Below are 20504 nucleotides of genomic sequence, written 5' to 3'. Positions count from 1 at the left end.
GAAAACTTCTTCAAACCTGCTCTGCACTCAGCGCCACAAGTACAGTATGTCATCCCAGAGGAAGACAAAGTCAGATTTGTATTGGTACTTTTTGAGAGAGAAGTAACTGAAGTTAAATATTTTACTATAATAATAATAATGTACAGCTTTTTTGTTTAAAAACAAATTACATCTGCTTCACAAAAAATAAATGAAACCAAGAAAATGCATTAATCAGAACAGAAATATAGAAATAATACAAAAGTATGAGTGCAATACAATCTGAGAAAAACAATGAATAAAGAAAATAACTCCTATTTAGTGACAATTGTGAAAAACATGTATTGTAATGAAGTTATTATTGTATGATATCAATCAGTAAAGCTGAGGAAACTTGTGTTTGAATTTAAAGCCTTCTTGTGGTGTAGACATACTAAACACACCAAACACAGTGGTCTGTGGTTCAATCCCCGTCTGCCCCATTCCTTGGAAGGCACCAGCTTTAAATGTTGCATACTTTATTCTTAGATACTGACAATTGAAAAACAGATTATGCAAAAGTAAAAATATGAGAATTTGTAATGCACATTTCTACACACTAAATATAAAATCATCATGTATATTTTTTCACATTTATTCATTAGGCTTCAAATCTAATTTTCTCTAAGATTCAAAATGTCGGACAAAGTTGGAACCAGCTTCAGAAATGGTCGATAGCGTGACCCACTTGTTGGGCAGCAGTCATAGTCACCTACAAGTCGTACTTGAAAGAAAAACGAGACAGCAAGCATGTTGAAACAGAAGATGAGTATTTTTACCTGAGGTAAAACATTTCAGGAGAAAGTTGGACATATTTGAAAACTACTCAAGGAATATTTAAGATGAAAATCAGGGTTAAAAATGAAACCTAAATGTTGGGTCTTATTTCATAAATATAACAGATTAAAAACATTCAATAAGCAGGTTATGTTTTCATCTGCATTTGTTTGACAGATTACCATGAAACTTAGTGGAAGGATGCGGTATGGGTCAAGAACACATAACATTTTTCTCTGACATTGTGACCTTTCAACATTTTCACTCATTTCAGTGATGACAAAAGTCAGGCATGTTTAAAGGACTGATATGTATGAGTGTGTAACTTGGTGCAGAACCAAATAAAAATCTAGGATCTAGTGAATTTAAATGTGGTTTCCTGGGGGGACTGTTCGGCCTCGGTGGAGTTATGAACTCTACTGAGTGATATGCTAGTCAACTATATTTGTCATTGTTTACAGATTTTGGAAGTTTGTAAATAATTAACTCCAACAAGGAGGGTATAACATTGCGGATTCAAAGAAAAACATGAATGGTTTTAATAAAATAAAAAAATACAAATTTCTGAGATCCCTCTCACTCTCATTCTGACTCACGTCTATCCACTACACTTTTTTTTCCTTTTACCTCCACTTCATTTGTACAGAATCCCTCAAACATAAAGTGTATTGATACTTGTCAATTTTTTAAATTTTTACTTTACCTAAATTTGTCTCAAAGCCTGTTCAGAATCACAGCCTTGATTTTGGAAACTTGCGAAAAGCTTCTCACAATACGTAAAGATTTTGAAAGGGGGAGAGAATACTCGGAAAACATTGAATCCATGATAAAAGTGCCTTTACTTCTCATGTCTGACTGAGTTATAAGTGGTTTATTTGTGTTTGGTCTTTCCCTCTCTTTCTGAAACCATTGGGTCAAAGTTCGGCCTCCAGCTCTGCTCTCCCTCATTGCTAACTGCTGCCCTCTGCTGTTCATCTGTTCAATCTATCTCAACCACCTACCCCACGGTAGCATTTAAGAAAAGGACTTGTTGAAACACATGCATCTTTTTTTCCCCTCCCCGCTCTGTGCCCACCTACACACAGTCATACGCCTGAATACATGGCTTGTATTGCCACGCATCAAACAGAGATTATAAACCTGAGGAGTTAGTCGTCCGCTGTGGTAATCCCGCCTCTGATTCCCTGGAAGCCTGCCGCCAGGATTCTGCAGGACAGAGGACAGAGACTGCTGTAATCTGGCTGGATCGCATGTTCAACAAAACATATGAGATCATACATTTTGGGAAGAAATGTCATTTGCCTTGTCATGTGGTTAATTAAGTCCTCTGTTAACATGTTAGCATTTTTAGCCATCCTCTGCCGCTTTTATTTAGCCAGATGGCTTCCCCCTTCAATCCCCACTCACAATCAAGATTAGGATTACACTACGAACACACACATACACACACAAACACACACACACACGGAAATGCACTCAAATACGTCAAAACATGCAGTAATTAATGTTCACTTGCTCACAGATGACATAACAAAAAGTCTGTCACAGTTGCTGAGTTACAGCTAAAGCTTAAGTTATTAAAGTGATCCATCAATCGCAGAAAATTCAGGCTGGAGGAGTGGCGTGGATTAAAGTATTTTTACCGCAAAGCCACGTATACACGGTGCTCATCTGAAACAGAGAGGTGGGAGACGGGAGCGGGGCAGAGAGGATGAAGGGAGGGTGGGGGGAGGACAGTAGAGCGAGACAGATTGAAGAGGATAGAGAGGGAGAAAGCCCTGCTTCCACTAGGCTTGTTTAGTGTTTCTCGGGCGGCCGCTGATACCTTCTGCCTTCTGCCTTCGCTGAAGAACAATCACCTCTTGTTCTTCAAGGCCTCTGGGCCTCCCAGCATGAAGCAGGCACCATGGGTTTTCTGGGAAACTTCCAGGAGATCGACCCTGTCACTTTGAACCTTTGCATCCTCATCGCCAGCTACGTTATCTTGCTCTTGGTCTTCCTGATATCATGTATCATGTACGACTGCCGGGGCAAAGATCCGACCAAGGAGTACGCCCCGGACCCGCAGCCGACCCAGTCTCCCATCAGGCTGGTGGTGATGCAGAGCTCTCCAGCCCCAGTGGGACGGTGGGACACGACCAACATGATCACAACCTTTCACGAGCCGACGCATTCTGACTTCAGGGAGAAGAAGAGCACGATGGTTTGACTGAGGCCGAGAAGATTCAACCTTTGTATATACCGGACACTTTTTTTGTACATACATTTCTTTTTACACTTTTTCACCGCTTGGACAATGCTAGGATTGAAAGTACACACGACCAGTCTTGGACGGTAAGGGACAGTGACATGTGTTGATGTGTGTATCTGCTGTGTGTATGCATGTGAAATCCCTCTTTATCTCAAGGGTCTCAAGCCAAAGACTGCAGTCTGCTCTGGAGAGGAAATGTCATAACTTAAAACAAGGAATAAAGAGGGCATTTCTGTTGTGTTATGGTTTAGAATTAAGAGTTTGGAAATCATACAGAGAAGTGTCGTAGAGGGTAAACCAGGTTAGTGTCTTATTGTCTTTTGAGCCTTTTCAAAAACAAACCAGTGCCTTTGTTGCACTTTGTTCTCTCTGGACTTTGTTCCTCATCTACATGCAGATAAAACTATTATCTCTACTTTAACTACTCTATCGAAATCAAAGGTGCATTGCTCTTGATTGGATGCCATTCAGGGATTAGTGTTCAACTTTTGGTTAAGTCTGGACGCACAGTTAACCTCTTACATAACTAGAGAAAGTGCGATGTGCATGGATATGGTTGTCAAAGTGGCTGATGGATGAGTGAAAGAACTTCCAACGATCAAGGTCCTGACCTGCCACGTCTCGATTCTTATTCTGAGACGATCATCCCCCCCCACGGCGGGAGAGGGTTAACCCTTTGGTCGAGTTAGTGCCCCACTCACCTGCCAGCTATTGCTAAAAACATTGCTCATCTGTAAGATTTTCATCAAGGTGAAGAATAGATAAGCCACATAAAGAAATGCTTGAATGCTCAAAGGGTTGTCCCTATTCCCTCTTCTTGCTCATGTCACTCAAAGTGCAGATATATATGATGCATCAAATCTGTAGAAACATGGAAACAAAGTTTGTGTAAACAACAGTGAAGTTGTATTACCTGAAATTGCTGTTGTGTTGATAGTGTACAATAAATGAACTGCCTATTATTTCATGAAGATAGGTTGTTATGACAAATTTAGCCTTTAACGTAACATCTGCATGGCATCTGCTTGTTTGCTCCTTCCATCTCTATCAACAGTTTTTCATTGCGTGCAGAATTTTGCTGTAATCTGTGGCGAGTCAGACCGATTAGCTCGTCCTGTCAGAGCCGTCAGAGGGTCTGAAGTCAAAGCAGGGGGGCCCATTCCGTGACGCAGGTTTACTGAGCTGGCAGGATAACGGTGCAGAGTGAAACATCAAGGCCTGTCAAATCTGAAACCAGGACTAACCGCGGATTTTCCTGGGATTTACTGAGTCATGGAGATATTTCCCCGAACCAGCCTCTTGGGAAAAAGGACCCCAGCTGGAAACAAATATTAAGAGGCAATACTCAATGAGTGGAGCCCGAGATCCATTTCCGCAAAGTGGAAGAGGCCAGTTTTGATGTTAGTCACCCTATCTGGAAGTTAATTTCAAGAAATCTTGTATACTGTACAGTACGACTGTATTGTAGTGTATCAGTTAATAGTCTGAATAATACGTGACAATTTTATCTAGTTAGCCTAGCTCTCATAAACTGAAACAATATCTGATCAATCAAGGTATCAAGGCTATTTTAGCATGCTAACAAATGACAAACACTGTGACCACGAGCAAAGTAAATATGACATCTGTAAATCATTGTTTTATTTTCTTGATCATAGATTTAGCTTTAGCATCATTCGCTTTTTCTAAAACTTGGCCATGTGCCCTCCAGACGGAAATAATTACATACATCTTCGTCAAAGAAGAGGTTAAACAGAGGCTACCCAATCAGTTCTTTGTTTAACAAAGAAACTATCCGACTCCATGGTCTTGATTATTTGACTGTGATTAGCGTTTCGGTTTGTGCTGCCAACACTCACCGCAAATAGATCTCATAGCTCTGAGAACTCTTGCAGTAAACATAGTAAGAAATCTGGATGGAGCGCTGTGTAATCCTGCTTCTGAGAAATGTGCAATAAATGGACCTCATTCATAAAATCCGCCCACAGTATTCTCTGTAAAGTTTCTGAAGATCACCCATGGGGAAGATGTAAATACATCACCTAAGTGGCTATAATGTTGTCCAGTTGTATGCTTTGACATTGACATTATTGCCATTTTAGTACAGATGGGACTGAATAGATCCTGGAATTTACCCTGCGTCTTAGTGTCTAAACAACCACAGAAACTTTCTCGGCTAAAATTTTGTGACCAGGCAAGGATGCCGCTTTGGTCAAAGATGGGGGGGAACATGGGCGTTTTTTTGTTTAATTATAATAAAAAAATTCGAACAAATTGTATACAATCTAACACAATATAAGATTTATTGGTATTCTTTCTCTTTAAATTTAGATGATACAACCGATAAAGTCATATTGACGTCAGCTGCATTTGCAAAAAACAAAACAGAGGAGGAAAAAGTATTTTAAAGTCAGAGCTGTGCCACCAAAATGCAGATATTTAGCAAGCTCATTTGTATTGTTTCTATTGTACCATTGTAATAACACTCCTGCTAGCAGGAATTCATTGTATTGATATTGCAGGATAGGTGTACCAGAACCAGGCTCAGGGGCCCAAAGGGTCAGGGGACCCCTCGGCATCAAAGAGACAAAACAATAACTGTAGCAATTTAAATCAGTAATATGCAGGATATCTAATTCTCTAAGAGATCAAATTTTATGTCATCGAATATTTGTATTCAATATTAGTTGATGTGAATATCACAAACAAAACCATGACTCCTGCTAAAATAACCAAACCAGATATGGACACGCTGCTGTATCATCTGGCTCTAAATGATTATTTGTTACAGGAAAGTCGAAACCGTCCAGACGTCTGTCTGTGACACCGAGGTGTAAAGTGAGTACAGGGATGCTTTGATGCACACACAGTAATCCTCAGTCAGAAGCACCTGTGTGTACATTATACAGCACGCTAGGCTCAGCTTGTTACCTGCAGGATTCATTAGACTGGCTACAACGAAACTCTGCAGCAGCAACACTTCTTAAACAAATACGCTGATTAGGTCTGCTTTAAGACAGACATTAATGAACCGGGGTTTTGATTTAGTACAGGATCATTAAAAACAATCTATACTCATCTTTTAAATGTGTATATGTGGATATTTCATGCTTCAACATTAAATCAATGACGAGTGAACATTTCGTACAACAAGTTCTGGATTTATTGGATTTTTCTAACGTTTTTCCATGAAAATCCATTTCCTGGGTTAATGCGGTGCCTTTACTGTCACAGTCACTATCAATGTGTTATATTGGTTATTTAATAAGAGATATCAGATGCACTTCCTCTGAATTCGTTAGCTTACCTTCCCTTTCTCCTCTGGAGGTCAACTATGGGCAAAACATTTAAGCATGAAACAGTAAACCAATTACAAGCTGTTTAACCTTGTGTCACGTGTGCACATAAAGCCTCTTTTATTCTAAGGCACCTATAGTATATGTCTGACCTGCAAGACCAGTGGAAGTTGTTTCATTGACAGCGGTACATTACCGAACATATATTTCAGTAGTTTCTTTTATTTATCTGGGAATGATCATACACTTTTGTGTTTGCACGTGCCTGCGTGTGTTCTCAGTATGAAATTATATGAGTGTTCATCTGAGAGGCAAAGTTTAGGTCAGAGAAACCAGGTCAGCAGGTTTCTAACCCTTGACCCCTGAATTATCAGGAAGATTCTTTTTTTTTTTTTTTTAATCATTGGGTCAGTACAAAATCTTTACTCCCTGCAACATATGACATTATAAAGTGCACAATTTTAAATATTTGTTTAGGATCAAATTGTTGGATTTAGACCTAAACATAATTATTTATTTACAGATTTGTTATGTCCTCTGGCAGGAATCACAGCTTGTCCAAGTTCATAGGCATTTAGTTTCTACCCCTTTTACCTCCGCTAAGAGGGTTATATTCATTTGTTTGTTTGTATGTTTGTTTGTAGGCAAGATTAAGCAAGAACTAAAGGACGGATTAGCAAACAACTTTGTGGAAGGATGCGATACAGATCATGGAAGAACCCAGTTGATTTTGCTGCAGATCTGGATCAGGGAGCCGATCCAGGATTTTTTCCCCACATTCTTTAACACAGCAAGATGTGTTTTCACACCTTTTTTTTTTATTTCTTGCAGAATAATTAATGAATTTTGATGAGAATAATGAATCAGTCAAATAAAGGTTATATGTGGTTTAAATCCTTGAGCAGTGTTTTCAGATACACCTCATCAGAATGATATCCAATACACTCAATTGTTAGTAGTTTCCTTTAATTATCTGTGACATATCAGGTACTTGGCAACAGGGAGAGAGGACACTATTACTAAACGCTTCACACCAGTTAGTTGTCAGGGTTACAGCTGGTGAGCAGGAGACTTTTCCTTGTAGCTAAATATATTGCAAATACAGACAGCAGGAAGATGTATGGAGCCGTGCAGATGAGCAGTGAGGACAATGTGGAAAAAGTGGCTGGAGTTTATGTGCTCGGGCTCCACGAGGGGCAGTTGTGGCTTGATGGAGAAAATGAGGGACTGGTGCGCAGGGAGGAGCAGGGTCAGGTAACTGGCAAATTGCTTGTTTGTCACTGGAGAGCTCAGCTTGGTGTGCTCGGTTTATATATCCTGCAGAATGTTTCCAGCTTTGTTTGATTGCTTTTTTCTGGTCCTTCCAGATTATTTAGTACCAGGTTGGACACAATATGGTGCTTTCTGGAAAGAGTAAATGAGAAAATGTCTCAGGCTTTAGAGAAACAACTTTAAAAGAATTTAAAGAGACATAAATGTCAAAATGCCACGTTCCATCAATGTACACAAAACAACATTACAACTGCATCTTTCAAATATTGTTTTTTTCTTTTCTATGTAAATTTAAGTGTATAACTGGGGTTGACTCTTAATTTACATACATGCTACAACTCGACAATTAAAGGTTCAGTGTGTAAGATTTTGCTGAAACTGAATATAAAATGATCCTAGTGATGTTTTCACTAGTGTGTTTTACCTAAATTGTACAAACTATTGTTTTCTTTACCTTAGAATTGTCCCTTTATATTTAAATACTTTATATTTACATTGTGAGAGGGTCCTCCCTACGGATGCCGCCATGTTTTTTACAGTAGTCCAAACTGGACAAACTAAACACCTTTTGAGTTTTTATGACAACTGAAGGCTCCCACAGGTTCTCTGTCATTGGAAGGGGAGGGTGAGGTGAGGTGTATTCAGCTGCAGCATGCAACTTCACCACTAGATGTCAGTAACTTCCAAATACTGAAACTTTAATCTGGATCTGATACCAGTAAATGCTGTATTATATTTGATTATTCCGAATATGTTCTTATTCGTAATTTAGAATGAAAACATGTGTGATAAACTGATATACTTCATGTTTTAGGGACATGATTTGAGCATGTTTAAAGGGCATTCAGAAATATGCGTCTCTTTCGGGGTTTTTACTGCAGTTTGTACAAAGAAGTTGCGGTTTTGTAAAACTTGTAGAACAATGAATGTAGAACGTAAGCCGTGGGGCTTTTTTTTGCATCAATCAGAATTGTCATTAGCTATGTAAACAGCTTAATAGTATGTTTTTTTAGAATGACAGCAAAAAACTGAATATTTTGTGCCTGTAACTGTAGTGATGGAGGCCTATGGACTTAAAGGTACAGTCACAACAATCATCCATCCAGTAAAACTGCTCACATCGGAAGAGGTTATGATGTCATGTCTAATGAGGGAAGTAAAAATGGAGTACAGTCCTAAAGTGTAAACTATATGTCAAATGTGTACGTGAGCATTGCTTCAGTAAGTGGTCTAGTGTAAAGGGTTTCAGCAGATTTCAAGAGCAATGTGTGGTGAAACTCTAACCTAAGTGTGAACAGGATGCAGGAGATTTCACCATAACAGGAAATACAACGATGAACCAGTCCAACACGCAGCCACAAGCAAAGTGACAGAATGTTTCGGATGCACCTTCAGACTGGTGAAGGTGTGTTAATCAGTTCTGCTCTGTGTAACACAACGACAGGTGCTGAGGAACACTTCTGCTTTCAATCGGCTTTGGCTTGAATTGAAAATGGCAAATAAAGACATTTTGTGGTGTAGTTAGAAAGAAAGAGCTCACCATGGAGCGATGGAGTTGCTTTATGGGTAATGTAGGCACCAGGTTTTGGCGAGGAACCAGAATTCATAAAAAAAGAACATATCTTTAGTTCTGCTATGTGGATTTTGATTGTTTTTCTTGAACCGTTGTACTTAAATCAGTACAAATTCATCCTCATGTGAACCTTCACATTTCCCCTGAAATAGTGATAGTGGCTTTTATTAAAATAAAAATTAGGGAATAATGCAAATTAGAAGTGATGTTATTCAAGGTATGCTGCTTACAACTTGGGACCAGTTGTGAGTTACAGCTCAGCATGCAACGTGCGCGGTTACATAAAGCGACATGTCAAGTGTAAACGTATACGCGAACTGGATCCACCACCAAGGACGTCAGTGCAAGTCAGATGCAAATTGTTTACGGCTGGGACAGGAGGCCGTCCTGAGCCGCTGTGACACTCTGCCAACCTGCTGCTCTCAGGTTGCTATCACATTAGAGGTGTTAGTGAAGCACTATGGGGGGGGTGGAAAGCGAGAGTGAGGCCAGAAACAAGGAGACGCTGTCTGCTGACATATGGCCTCTGGCATTCAGGCTTTGTCTGTGATAATGTCCTTTTTAAAAGCCTGACACGGACAATAAGCTCTTTCTCTTCATCTGGATCAACCCCATTCTCTGCGCGTACCACAATGGGCCAGATACCTTTATCTGATTTAGCACAACCATTCTTCTGTGACTTTCTGATATGTGCTGGACCTTTCTTTGTGATCCAAGAAAATTATTGTATTATCTATTATCTCTACATTAGCAAGAGAAAACAAAATGTGTGCCTTGTTTTTTGCAGCAACGCTCACAGCAATGACAGAGTGTCCAGCTTGAGCTTCATTAAGCCTAAGGATTGCACTTTGGTCTTACATAAAGACAAGTCACTGATCAAGTTACAGTGCTATTATGCAACTGGGCTGGTACCACAGCGTGACACTGTGCGCGTGCAATTCACTGTCTGGCTGGGTCTGCCACAGCATCACACTCCGATTCAACAGAAATATACATTTACAGGTCCGGAGATAATCTGCTGCAGGGACTCGTCCGTGGCCTCGTTCAGTCTCTGCACAATCGGTCTAATGGTTAAGATGAGAATCGATCAAAGTTAGAAAAGAATAAATTAGAAGGACAGCTATAGCATCAGCTGGTTTCATTTTTGTGGTAAGTGTGGACAGTGTGTCTTCCTCCATCTGTGAGGAACTTTCTTACCTAACATGTGACACAACATGTGTTGTGTAAAAGAACATGTTGTATCGATATGTGATACTAATCCCCTGCATATTTGGGATTAGTGAGAGGTGCCTCACTTTCTTATCCGCCATCCTCACTAATGGCTTCATTGATGAATAAAAGAACATTTACCAATGCTTAATAGATCGGTTAAAGCTCAATATTTTTAGGTTGCCAGGTTTGTTTTCCTCCTTGTTAACAGATTTCTCACTTTCCAACAAGTCATTCATCGTGCTGGTAACAGGTAGAAAAACTCATTAATACAATGTTTTCACAACAGCAACATCAATTCTAAAATGACAATATAAATGTCTTAAATCTGACCTATAAAGCGGTAACAACATGATTTAACTGTTAATTAAGACAGGTTTTACTTCTCGAGCTCACTTTATTAAAGATGCAGTGGAAAGTGCTGCACAAATATGAAAAAGCAGAAGTTTTAGAACAGTACAATCATATCGGTGGTCTTAGTTATTTGACTTTTCACGTGTTTTACAAAGGGTTGACTACAGACATGTGGTTTAACATTTGAAATGCACGTGGGGTAGTGCAACTGGTTCAATAACAACGTCGGTCAGTTAATAACACAACAATTCAACAGTAAAGAAGCTTTGGAGCAACTTATTTATTTACTCGTATATTAACTCGTTCTCTTCCCATCATCAAAAACATGTTGATATCCTGGTTTGTATGAACAGTTCACCGCCCACCTGACATCTGATTGGCCGGCGCACTGATTACCCACCCGCTCATTGGCTGAACGCGCCGCTAGTCAACATCTGACCACAGTTTGGGCGGGCCCCGCATACTGAAGTGGAGGTTCTCCGCGGGGAGCTGCTCGTCACTGACCGGCGGGGTGCTGCACTTTGCGGGGGTGTTTTTACTGTGCGTGCCGGTTGCTCCCGTTGCTCATGGTTATTTGCAGCTGAAGGAACAGGGAGTGAGTCAGTGTTTCGGTGCAGAATGGTTTTAAGAAAGAGGCTAAAACGGAACCTCTGTGAAGGTGCTGCCGGAGCCTGGTAGCCCACATGAAAGTTAGCTTGTAACGTTAGCGCATGCTAGGCCTCGGTTCGTCAGGCTTGTTGTTTGATTTGTGAACCAGAGCTGCTGCTGCTGCTGCTCTGAGCTTTTGTTCGCTGGGTTTTTTCTCCCTGTTGTTCATCAGGCAGTGAAATGAAGAGAGTGAACAGCTTTCAGAGGTGAGTGGCACCCGATCATTCGATCACCCGATCATCTGTCAGGCAAATAAAGCAGATTCTAATGTAAAATACCTGCAGCGAGTCTATTATACTTAATGTTTACCATAAACATGGTTTTCACCTGTTTGTCTATACGACTCACAGCAAGGGAACTTCAAACTAAAGCACTTGTGGAATTTTCGAAACATCTGAAATAGTAAACAGTCAAATTAGCTGATTTAAATAAGAGTTAATTATCTGGTGATCTAATTCTCAAGTTGGATGATTGTAGCTTATTGTTTAATATATATTTTGGGTTTGGACAAAGGACATATTACCTAACAATGACAAACGTTATTTCCAACTCCTAATGTTATTAGTTCTTTCTGTTATTTATATTTATATATATATATATATATATTTATATATATATATATAATTTTATTGTATAGCTTTTCAATTATTGCTCTTTTACTTTCTGGTTCCTGTCTGTATCTTTCTTCCTGAACAACTGGATTCTTAATTTGTTTTATTTCCACTCCCTATTTTTCTCCTTAACATGTGTTGTAATGCACCACATACCAAAGTTACAAATTTCTTTTGTGTTGATTATAATTGTCTATGAACACAACCTTGTGCAAGACTGATATAGATGTCATAAAAGTCTCAACTAATCAGATCAAATGTGCAGCGTATGACTATTGTACATGTGTGGTTTGAGATCAGATTAATTTTATTTTTTGCTGTTATTTCCTCATCACTGTTTTCATGTCAGCCGTCCATGATCAATCTCTGCCTGTGAAAACCGAGTGGGGTTATCTGGTTGATACAGGAACCACAATACATTCACTTTTTATGGTTTATGTGCTTTATCTTTAATAAATACTAGAGTTTGCAAGTTTAAATCAAGGCTTACACTTATAAGTGTCTTTCAAAATAAAAGGCCCTGTATGAGAGAAGCTGTACAGTGCATTTACGTTCAGTCTTGTTTTATTGTGTGTTTCAGGTTCATGAACAGACGGGCCTCTGCTAACTGCCGCTACCAGCCCACCTGTTATGAGCATGCTGCAAACTGCTACACTCATGCAGTGAGTGTCTTGTGTTTATCTCTCTACGTCGATGCTGAAGGAGCCTCCAATATCTACAAACGGATCCTTTTGACGGTTCTGTGATTTCATTGTCGTCCCCATAGTTCCTCATCATGCCGGCCTTTGTGGGCATGGCGTTGCTGTACCGTCAGTCGGACAACCGCTGGGAGAGGATCACCGCCTGGGTGTACGGAATGGGCCTCTGTGCCCTCTTCCTGGTCTCTACTGTGTTTCACATCATCACCTGGAAGAAGAGCCACATGAGGTGAGGAGAAGCAGATTGATGACGGGACAGTGTAGTGGCAAGAAAACCAAAACTGACATGTTCAGCTCGAGGACGAAGACCTGACAACCGTGCACGGGACGCAAACAAACAGTTATTCCCGTTTTATTATGTAGAAAGAGAGTAATAGTAAACAGTAACACTGGTCTCTGATTTCAAGTGGGGAAAGTAGGGTTTAACATCGTATGTCCCCACAGAAAAAGATACCACGCTGTTGCCTCGCTGTTGCACATGTTCATTTTTTGCATTCCTTAGCTTCCACTGTGGCTTTGGTTTCTTACTGGAATGTCATCATTTGGTTTTAAATGTCACCTCAAACATTTGCCGTCTCTCTCACACACTGCGTTCAACAGTTAAACTCTCACCTTCATCATATTTGATTATATATTTTAGCTTTTTGTGAAATAGAAACCCCTGGTGTCCATTCTCTTCCTCAAAAGTATTGTTTGCCTGCTTTTCCTGTTTCTTTGTTAATTGTGTGTTGTGATTGTTTCGATGCTGTGCTGTAGTGACACAAGCACTGACAACTAGGGCTGCGTATTGTGTGGAGTTTCAGCTCTTTTTTGATTCCTCACTTTTAGAAAATTTATGTTGAGTTAACAAAGTTCTAATTGTTAAATGTTGCTGAACCACAAGTTGCAAAAAACCATTAAAATGAGGATCTGTGTGATCAAAAATGAGTAAACCAGATACTGAGTCTGACCAGAACTTTTACATTTCCTTGTTTGACAAATCCGAAAAAGACTCTTAGATTTTAAAATTCCGTAGAAACTTAAGTATAAGTACGAGTATTGATACATAAACTTATTTTGAGGATCATTTCCCCCTCCTTTTCAAGAAAAAAGTTTACATTTTCTCATTAGTAGTAGTGATACTCTCCTCACTCTTTTTAATCCGATTATCCATCCATCCATCCATTCATTATCTGTACCTTTATCCTTTGAGGGCTCATGGGGGAGGAGCTGTATCTCATCCCAGCTGATAATGGGCGAGAGGCGCTGTACACCCTGGACGGGTTGTCAGGGTTTCGCCGGGGGCCAACATACAGAGACAAAACACCATTCACACAAACTTTCACTCCTATGGTCAATTTAGAGTGTTCAGTCAAACTAACCCCAATCGGCATGTCTTTGGACTGTGGGAGGAAGCTGTAGACATGAGGAGAATATGCAAACTCCACATGGAAAGATCCTGGCTGAACTGTGAGGCAATAGTGCTAACCGCCGCACCCCCTTTGAGTCTAGTTGCAATGCTAATGCAATGTAACGTAATCACTTTATTAAAGCCAGAATATTTGCCTTCATGTTACACTGATTTGAAGCAGCTTCACTAACACCACGCCACATTCTGCCTTTGTCTTCTTGCCTCTGCAGCCTTTGCCCACTTTTTATTGCTTGTTCAGGCAGTAATTTTCATACTTCTGTGGAAACATGACTTCCTGTGAACCAGAGGGATTTTTATTTATGATCATTTAAACACGTGAGACCTCGAGTATCAAAGTAGTTACCTTTCCGCCTGTTTGTTTGTTGTTTCAGGTCCATGGAACAGTGTTTCCATATGTGTGACAGAGTGGTCATCTATTTCTTCATCGCTGCCTCCTACACACCTTGGTGAGTGTCGCACAGTGGTCAGTTTCTAGAGTACTGGCGGGGGGTCCTATCATCTTATACATGTGTGCTGTTTTCTCAGGTTAAACCTGCGGGAACTCGGTCCTATGGCGGCTCACATGCGCTGGTTTGTGTGGCTCATGGCTGCTGCTGGAACCATCTACGTCTTCAACTATCATGAAAAGTGAGTTCATGTTACTGTTGGTTCACCGGGTGGTTGTGTACGTGTTAGAGAAAGAGAACTTATAATCAAAATATCATGATAAACGTGAATAATACAGAACTGTCGACTCAGCAATTTTCACAACCCAGTTACAAAGTGCTTCACTTGGTCGAAACTGGATTAAAACATTTTTGGAAGAAGGCAAATAAGATCAGTCAATAAAATTATTCGGAAACAAAAAATACAGCAGTAAAACTAACATATGTGTGGGTGATAAAACTTGTGTACTAGGATTGAATTCAGCAGGTTTTTATAAAGATCAGCTCTACGTGTGAGTGATTAGAAAACATCAGAGGAGCCGAGTCACTTGTTAACCAGCGGAGTTATGTGCCTCAGTGCAGTGGTGCTGCTGAGGGGGGCCAGGTGGGGCCAGGTGGGGCCAGGTGGGGCCACCTTGATACAGTAAAGGTGTGGAGAGCACTGAACACCGTCATTCACTTACTGTTCTAGTCAGATTTTTGAATTGAAAACCTTATTTGGTAAATTACGGCACGCTTGTAATAACAGTAACAGTCGATAATATTTTTAAAGCACTTTCTAAATAAAAACAGAGTTCATTTTTGCCTGACTGATTCTATTAATTGATGAAAAAGCAGCCACGTGCAATATAGAAAATTATAGATGTAATGCATCGAGATGCATCGTTGTTAATCCAATTGTTGACTGCTGAATCGTAATCGAATCGTGAGGCTACTGAACATACACACTTCTAATAAATTGGTTTTGAGTTGTTTTTTTAAAGGTGTCTACAAAGACTGCAGATCCTATGTCATGTTAAACAGATCGGTTTTACGTAGAATGATAGAAGCAGGTTTCTCAGTATTTCATTTAATTATTTCTGCGTACTCACAATACTGTGTCGCTACATGTTTTCAAACTTAGAATCAAATTTTCTGGTGACACATCTTTCCAGTCTGTGGAAATATAGTACGACCAAGTTGCGTTGCTAAAACAAATATTTGCACACATTCAATGTTTAATGAGATAATGATAGCTTTTATATACTCACCTTAGTTTGCTCGAGTCAAACACAAATGACAGGCAGCAACTCAGGAGTTAGAATCCAAACTTAGCTCTTTCTTTTCTCCAAATCTTTAGGTTCATGCATATGATCCTACCTTTTTAGTTTATTTATTTTTTACAGAATTTGTTTCTACTTTTGTTAAACTTGGCATTTTTTAATCTACTCATTTTTTTATTTTCTGAAAATGATAAATGAAGCCACATGGACTTTATCAGTGAAACATGTATTTTTAATTTTTTCTCTTCCCAGGTATAAACTTGTCGAGCTGGCCTTCTATCTGACGATGGGCTTTTTTCCTGCATTGGTCGTGACGTCAATGGTAAGTTATCTACAGTCACGCTCAGTTTGTTGACATGCACCGCATCATCGCGTCAGCGGCTCAGCAGGTTCTTGCATTCGGGTGGAGGTGTTGAGTGTGTGCTGACTTCCTCTGTCAAAGTGGAGCAGAGGAAACTCGCGGGGCCCTTGTTGCTGTACTAGAAGCTCACTGTGAAATGAGAGATGTTATTCAACAGGGTTTGAACTCAGTATTATGAATAAACAGAAAGTGATCCATGTCAGGAAATGATCCATGCGACAGGTTTTAAAGGACGTTGTGATGTTAAACTGAAACAGAGTGGAGAGTCTCATTGTTTCTCTCTGGTTTTACAGGAGTTTTCTGTCTCCATAACTTTGAATTTAAGAAGCCTCATTATGACCTATTAGGAGGTTATGTTTGTGTCTGCGTTTGTCTGACTGCCAGTTAGCAGGATCACACAAATCTACTGAACCAGTTACTCTGTGGATAGATGCTGTACGGGTCTAAGAAAAATGTTGGTGATTTGAATCAGGAGGCGGATCCATTTTTTCTTTTTTTTTTAGATGGGGCTTTCCAACATTTAAGTTGATTTCTTAGAGAACAATTTGTGGATCTTGATGAAAACAGGCATTTTTAGGGGACTCATTTCTATGAGTGTGTGAAATTTGGTGCAGATCCAAATAAAAATCCAGATCTATTGAATTTATGGTTTCAAAGACTGTTTGGCCTATGGACTAAATTTGTAATGCTTTCTCTCGTGGTTTTAGCTTCATAACAACTTTTTAACATCAATAGTTTGACAGTTAATTGTACACAAATGAATTCATTTCACATGAGCAGTTGGTGTCAAACTGTTGAAGACACTGATCCTGAACTCAGGTCCCGCTCTGGGCCCCACATGGGGTAAAACATGGTGAACTAACTTTGCTCATTGTTTCACACCATTTGTCAGCAGAGGAAGTTTTTCAAAATAAAGGCTGCAGTGAAACATCGTCTAGCTCATGTGTGATTTAAACCGTCTGGTGGGAAATCACTAACCGACTTTTTATACTTCACATTTTTGTTCTGTTGCCTTCTGCACTGTTATATTTAACTGTATGTCTTGACCCCTGTGTTGTAGCAGTTAAAAATGTAAACATTTGAAATGGTTGAAGGATTGATTTTCTTTCTTCTAAGCTGTCGTTGAAGCCTTTCCACCACTTTGTAAAACATGTTCATCAGCTGCCTTTTCAAAGATTGTACTGGAAACCTATTTCAACTTCTCATCATGTGATGGGAGCTCATGAGAGCACACAGTCACGTAGTAGAGCACATAACTCCGCCAAGGCACAACAGTTGCCTCAGGCCTCATCTACAATACTGTGGCTATTCTGTGGAACGGATATTTTCCCTTCCAGTTTTAGAACGCAATTACAAACAAGCGTGTTGGACCTGTAGGTGGCGATAAAGTCTACACCACAAATACCAGACAAGAACATTTTGAGCACGTTGAGTGAGCTTATTGAGATCATGGATTCTAGTGCGTGCTCATTACACAAATAAACAGTAAGCTGGGACGTTGTTTCTCAAACGCTCTATTTTACATGTACACATGGAGGCACAGAAACTTTTTTAAAATCTGCTCTTTGGAAGGTGGTTTTAGTTACTTAATTTTTGCATGTGGGCGAGAGGCCAAACGTCCAGCCAAATGGGTTTTTTTTTTGTGCAAAAATACCTCAGTGTGGACAAATTTTACACACTCTTAGATATCCGTCCTCTAAATGTATTGAGTTCTTTCTTGGCTCATGTCCCATCCTTTCGCCAAGTCTTGTGGAAATCCACTCAGTACTTTGACAAACAAACCAACAGACAGGTGAAAACACGACCTCCATGTTGGATATAATTCATAGAGCCTGTGCATAAAGAGAGCTGGAGAGTTTTTTTTCTTTTATAACGTCTCTTGTTTTATATATTTATCTGCAGAGCAACACGGATGGGCTTCAAGAACTTGCCTGCGGAGGACTCATCTACTGCCTCGGCGTGTTCTTCTTCAAAAGTGACGGCGTCATTCCCTTCGCCCACGCCATCTGGCACGTGTTCGTGGCGCTGGCTGCAGCCGTGCACTACTACGCCATCTGGAAATACCTCTACAAGGCTCCCAGTGTCGACGCCCTCCTCGACTCGTGACCACGGCGCAGCCCGTTATCCCGAACAGTAGCGCTTGCACACGACTCCTCAACTGCCCACAGAAGCTGCAGCGACAGCTTAAAAAGTTTACGAAAATACTGACAGTGAATTGTTTACTGTTTTCTAACACGGAGAACAGATTTTTTCAGCGTCTCCCTTACGAACAAAAGCTAATTTAAAAGCTGTTTTGTACCTCAATGTAGACAGCGAGGGAGGGGATTTCTACTTTTTACTCTTAGTGTTAATCTTGGCACATTTATGAGTATTTGAGGTATTTGATAGTCGTCTTTTATAACACTTGATGAAAGTCACATTCCACATTATGGGTCAAAAACTGGAGATTTCATGATTTTAGGTGGTGGTTTAAACACTGGGGATTTGAGGTGCTAAGAATCCTGGCTGGGTCTCAAAACAACCATAAATTACCCAAATAATACTTTGTTTTGATGCTTTACTTTTTAGAAGAATGAACATTTTCTTTCATTTAAAAAGCAAAGCTCTTTCCAAACACAAGCAGCTGCAAAGGAACTGAAGTTTCCAAAAGAGAATTGTTTAAAACTGGCAGAATTTAATTTAAATCGGGAACTAACGAGTCTGAGTCTGACCAGATAGTTAATGACGGCTTTAGATTCTCCGCACCAAAAATATTTTTCAACACTTGCCCCCTAAAACCGCTTGTTTCTAAGTTGTGTACCAAGGAGCGTGCATCGGTCATTTGTTTTCTCATTTTCTGTAATTTTTTAAAAATTGTATATTAATCATTTTTTATGCATTTTTCAGTCCATCTGATGCACATTCTCACACAAGACTGATGCTTCATCTCTGACTTGCAGTCCTCAGTTTTCAGGGAACAGTCAATCCTGGTAGTATTTAGCGCCCCCTGGCGATGGAGTGGTGTGAGATGCAACATTTCAGGAAGTGCGCAGGTGAAACCTTGTGGTTCGGTGGGATTTATGTTAATGAGCCAAATGAGAGAAAAATAATCTGTTCAGTTTGATGAACCACAATAATTCCACTGTGTTTTTTAATGTGAACAGCGTGCTGTAGAGAGAGTGTGTGCATGTGTGCGTGCACGACCTTTGTACTGTAGTCCAGTGTTACATTTCCACTGATTCTCTCTTTGATTTGCACCACAAGGACAAAAGTTGTTTTATTCTGAAGAGGACAAACCTCATTCTCTTGTTTTGTAAATTCACTAAACGGCTCCTGATAAAACCATCTTTCTGTTGCTTTCCTCTTAGTGGAGCCGAATGATTCTTTTGTTTTTGTTTTGTTATTGTGGCCCTTGTAATGATTTCCTTAAACCACTGTGTTTTGTAATGTTTGTATATTCTGATTTGTTGTGTGAACCTGATCCTGGCCTTTGCAGGGAAAAGAAACAAACTGCTTCTTGTCTGTCCCAGTGGCTGTTAATGGTGCTGAATAATGATCATGAATGCTCCTCCGCTGTATCACCTTTCTAATGTGACAATAAAAATCTTACTGCCCCACAGGAGTCTCATTCATAACAGAGAATACATGAATCCTAAATGACTTGGCTGTTGAATTGGCCAGTGATAGTTAAGGCTTGTTATATAATACCAATATTTTTCCATTGCCTTGCATACAGACGGGTCGTATAACAGAGTAGGCAAAGCAGGCAATTGCCTGGAGCCCCAACGGAGATACCAAAAGAATCATTTAAAGATTGGAATGATGGATGAATGGTTTGGTCCCTTTTGACTGGGGCCCTCAAAATCCCTTGAAACGGCAAACAGAGGAATTAAAAATATGTTTCTACAAAATAAATAATATTTAGTAGGCACTGGCATTCAGCAGAGCTCATAACTCCAACGCCAACGTCCAACATTTCCTTTAAATTCAAATCAAGCTGTTCCAAGCAAGTCATTACAACAAGTGCCACAAATTTCAAATTTCAAAAAATTGCCCCCTGATCCAGATCAGCACCAAAATTGAATGGATTCTTTCCTGAGTCATAACACATGGTTCCACCAAGTTTCATGTAAATCTGACCAGTAGTTTGAATCCTGTTTGCAAACAAACCAACAATGCTACACTGGTCCTCAGCGTGTTCAGATGAATGGCTTTAGTTGCAGGCCCCTCACATTTGTACGGAGCTCCGCAGAACTGCTTTTAGTGTCTTTGTGCCTTCTGCCTGGAACTCATTAGAAAAAACACCGATTGGGGAAATTAAACCCATGGTTGATAGCGATTTAGCTTTATCTTCTGTAT

At 40.0% G+C, this 20504-nt stretch overlaps 1 protein-coding gene across 2 annotated transcripts; it reads left to right on the top strand.

Moving 5' to 3' along the window:
• Positions 1-2940: 2940 nt before the first annotated feature.
• Positions 2941-19762, top strand: mmd (monocyte to macrophage differentiation-associated). 2 transcript variants are annotated; one of them, XM_035179883.2, is made up of 7 exons: positions 2941-3129; positions 12590-12671; positions 12776-12936; positions 14490-14564; positions 14644-14745; positions 16058-16127; positions 18069-19762. In XM_035179883.2, the coding sequence occupies exons 1-7, from the start codon at positions 3092-3094 to the stop codon at positions 18270-18272; spliced, it is 732 nt and encodes a 243-aa protein (XP_035035774.1). In that variant the 5' UTR covers positions 2941-3091; the 3' UTR covers positions 18273-19762. The 2 variants fall into 2 exon arrangements, with proteins under 2 accessions (XP_035035774.1, XP_035035775.1); XM_035179884.2 differs by lacking the exon at positions 2941-3129 and adding an exon at positions 11197-11604.
• Positions 19763-20504: the final 742 nt, after the last annotated feature.

Source organism: Hippoglossus stenolepis, chromosome 16, assembly GCF_022539355.2.
Source record: "Hippoglossus stenolepis isolate QCI-W04-F060 chromosome 16, HSTE1.2, whole genome shotgun sequence".
NCBI classification, from domain to species: domain Eukaryota; kingdom Metazoa; phylum Chordata; class Actinopteri; order Pleuronectiformes; family Pleuronectidae; genus Hippoglossus; species Hippoglossus stenolepis.
The sequence above is the reverse complement of the archived record's forward strand: the minus strand, read 5'-3'. Positions and strand labels throughout refer to the sequence as shown.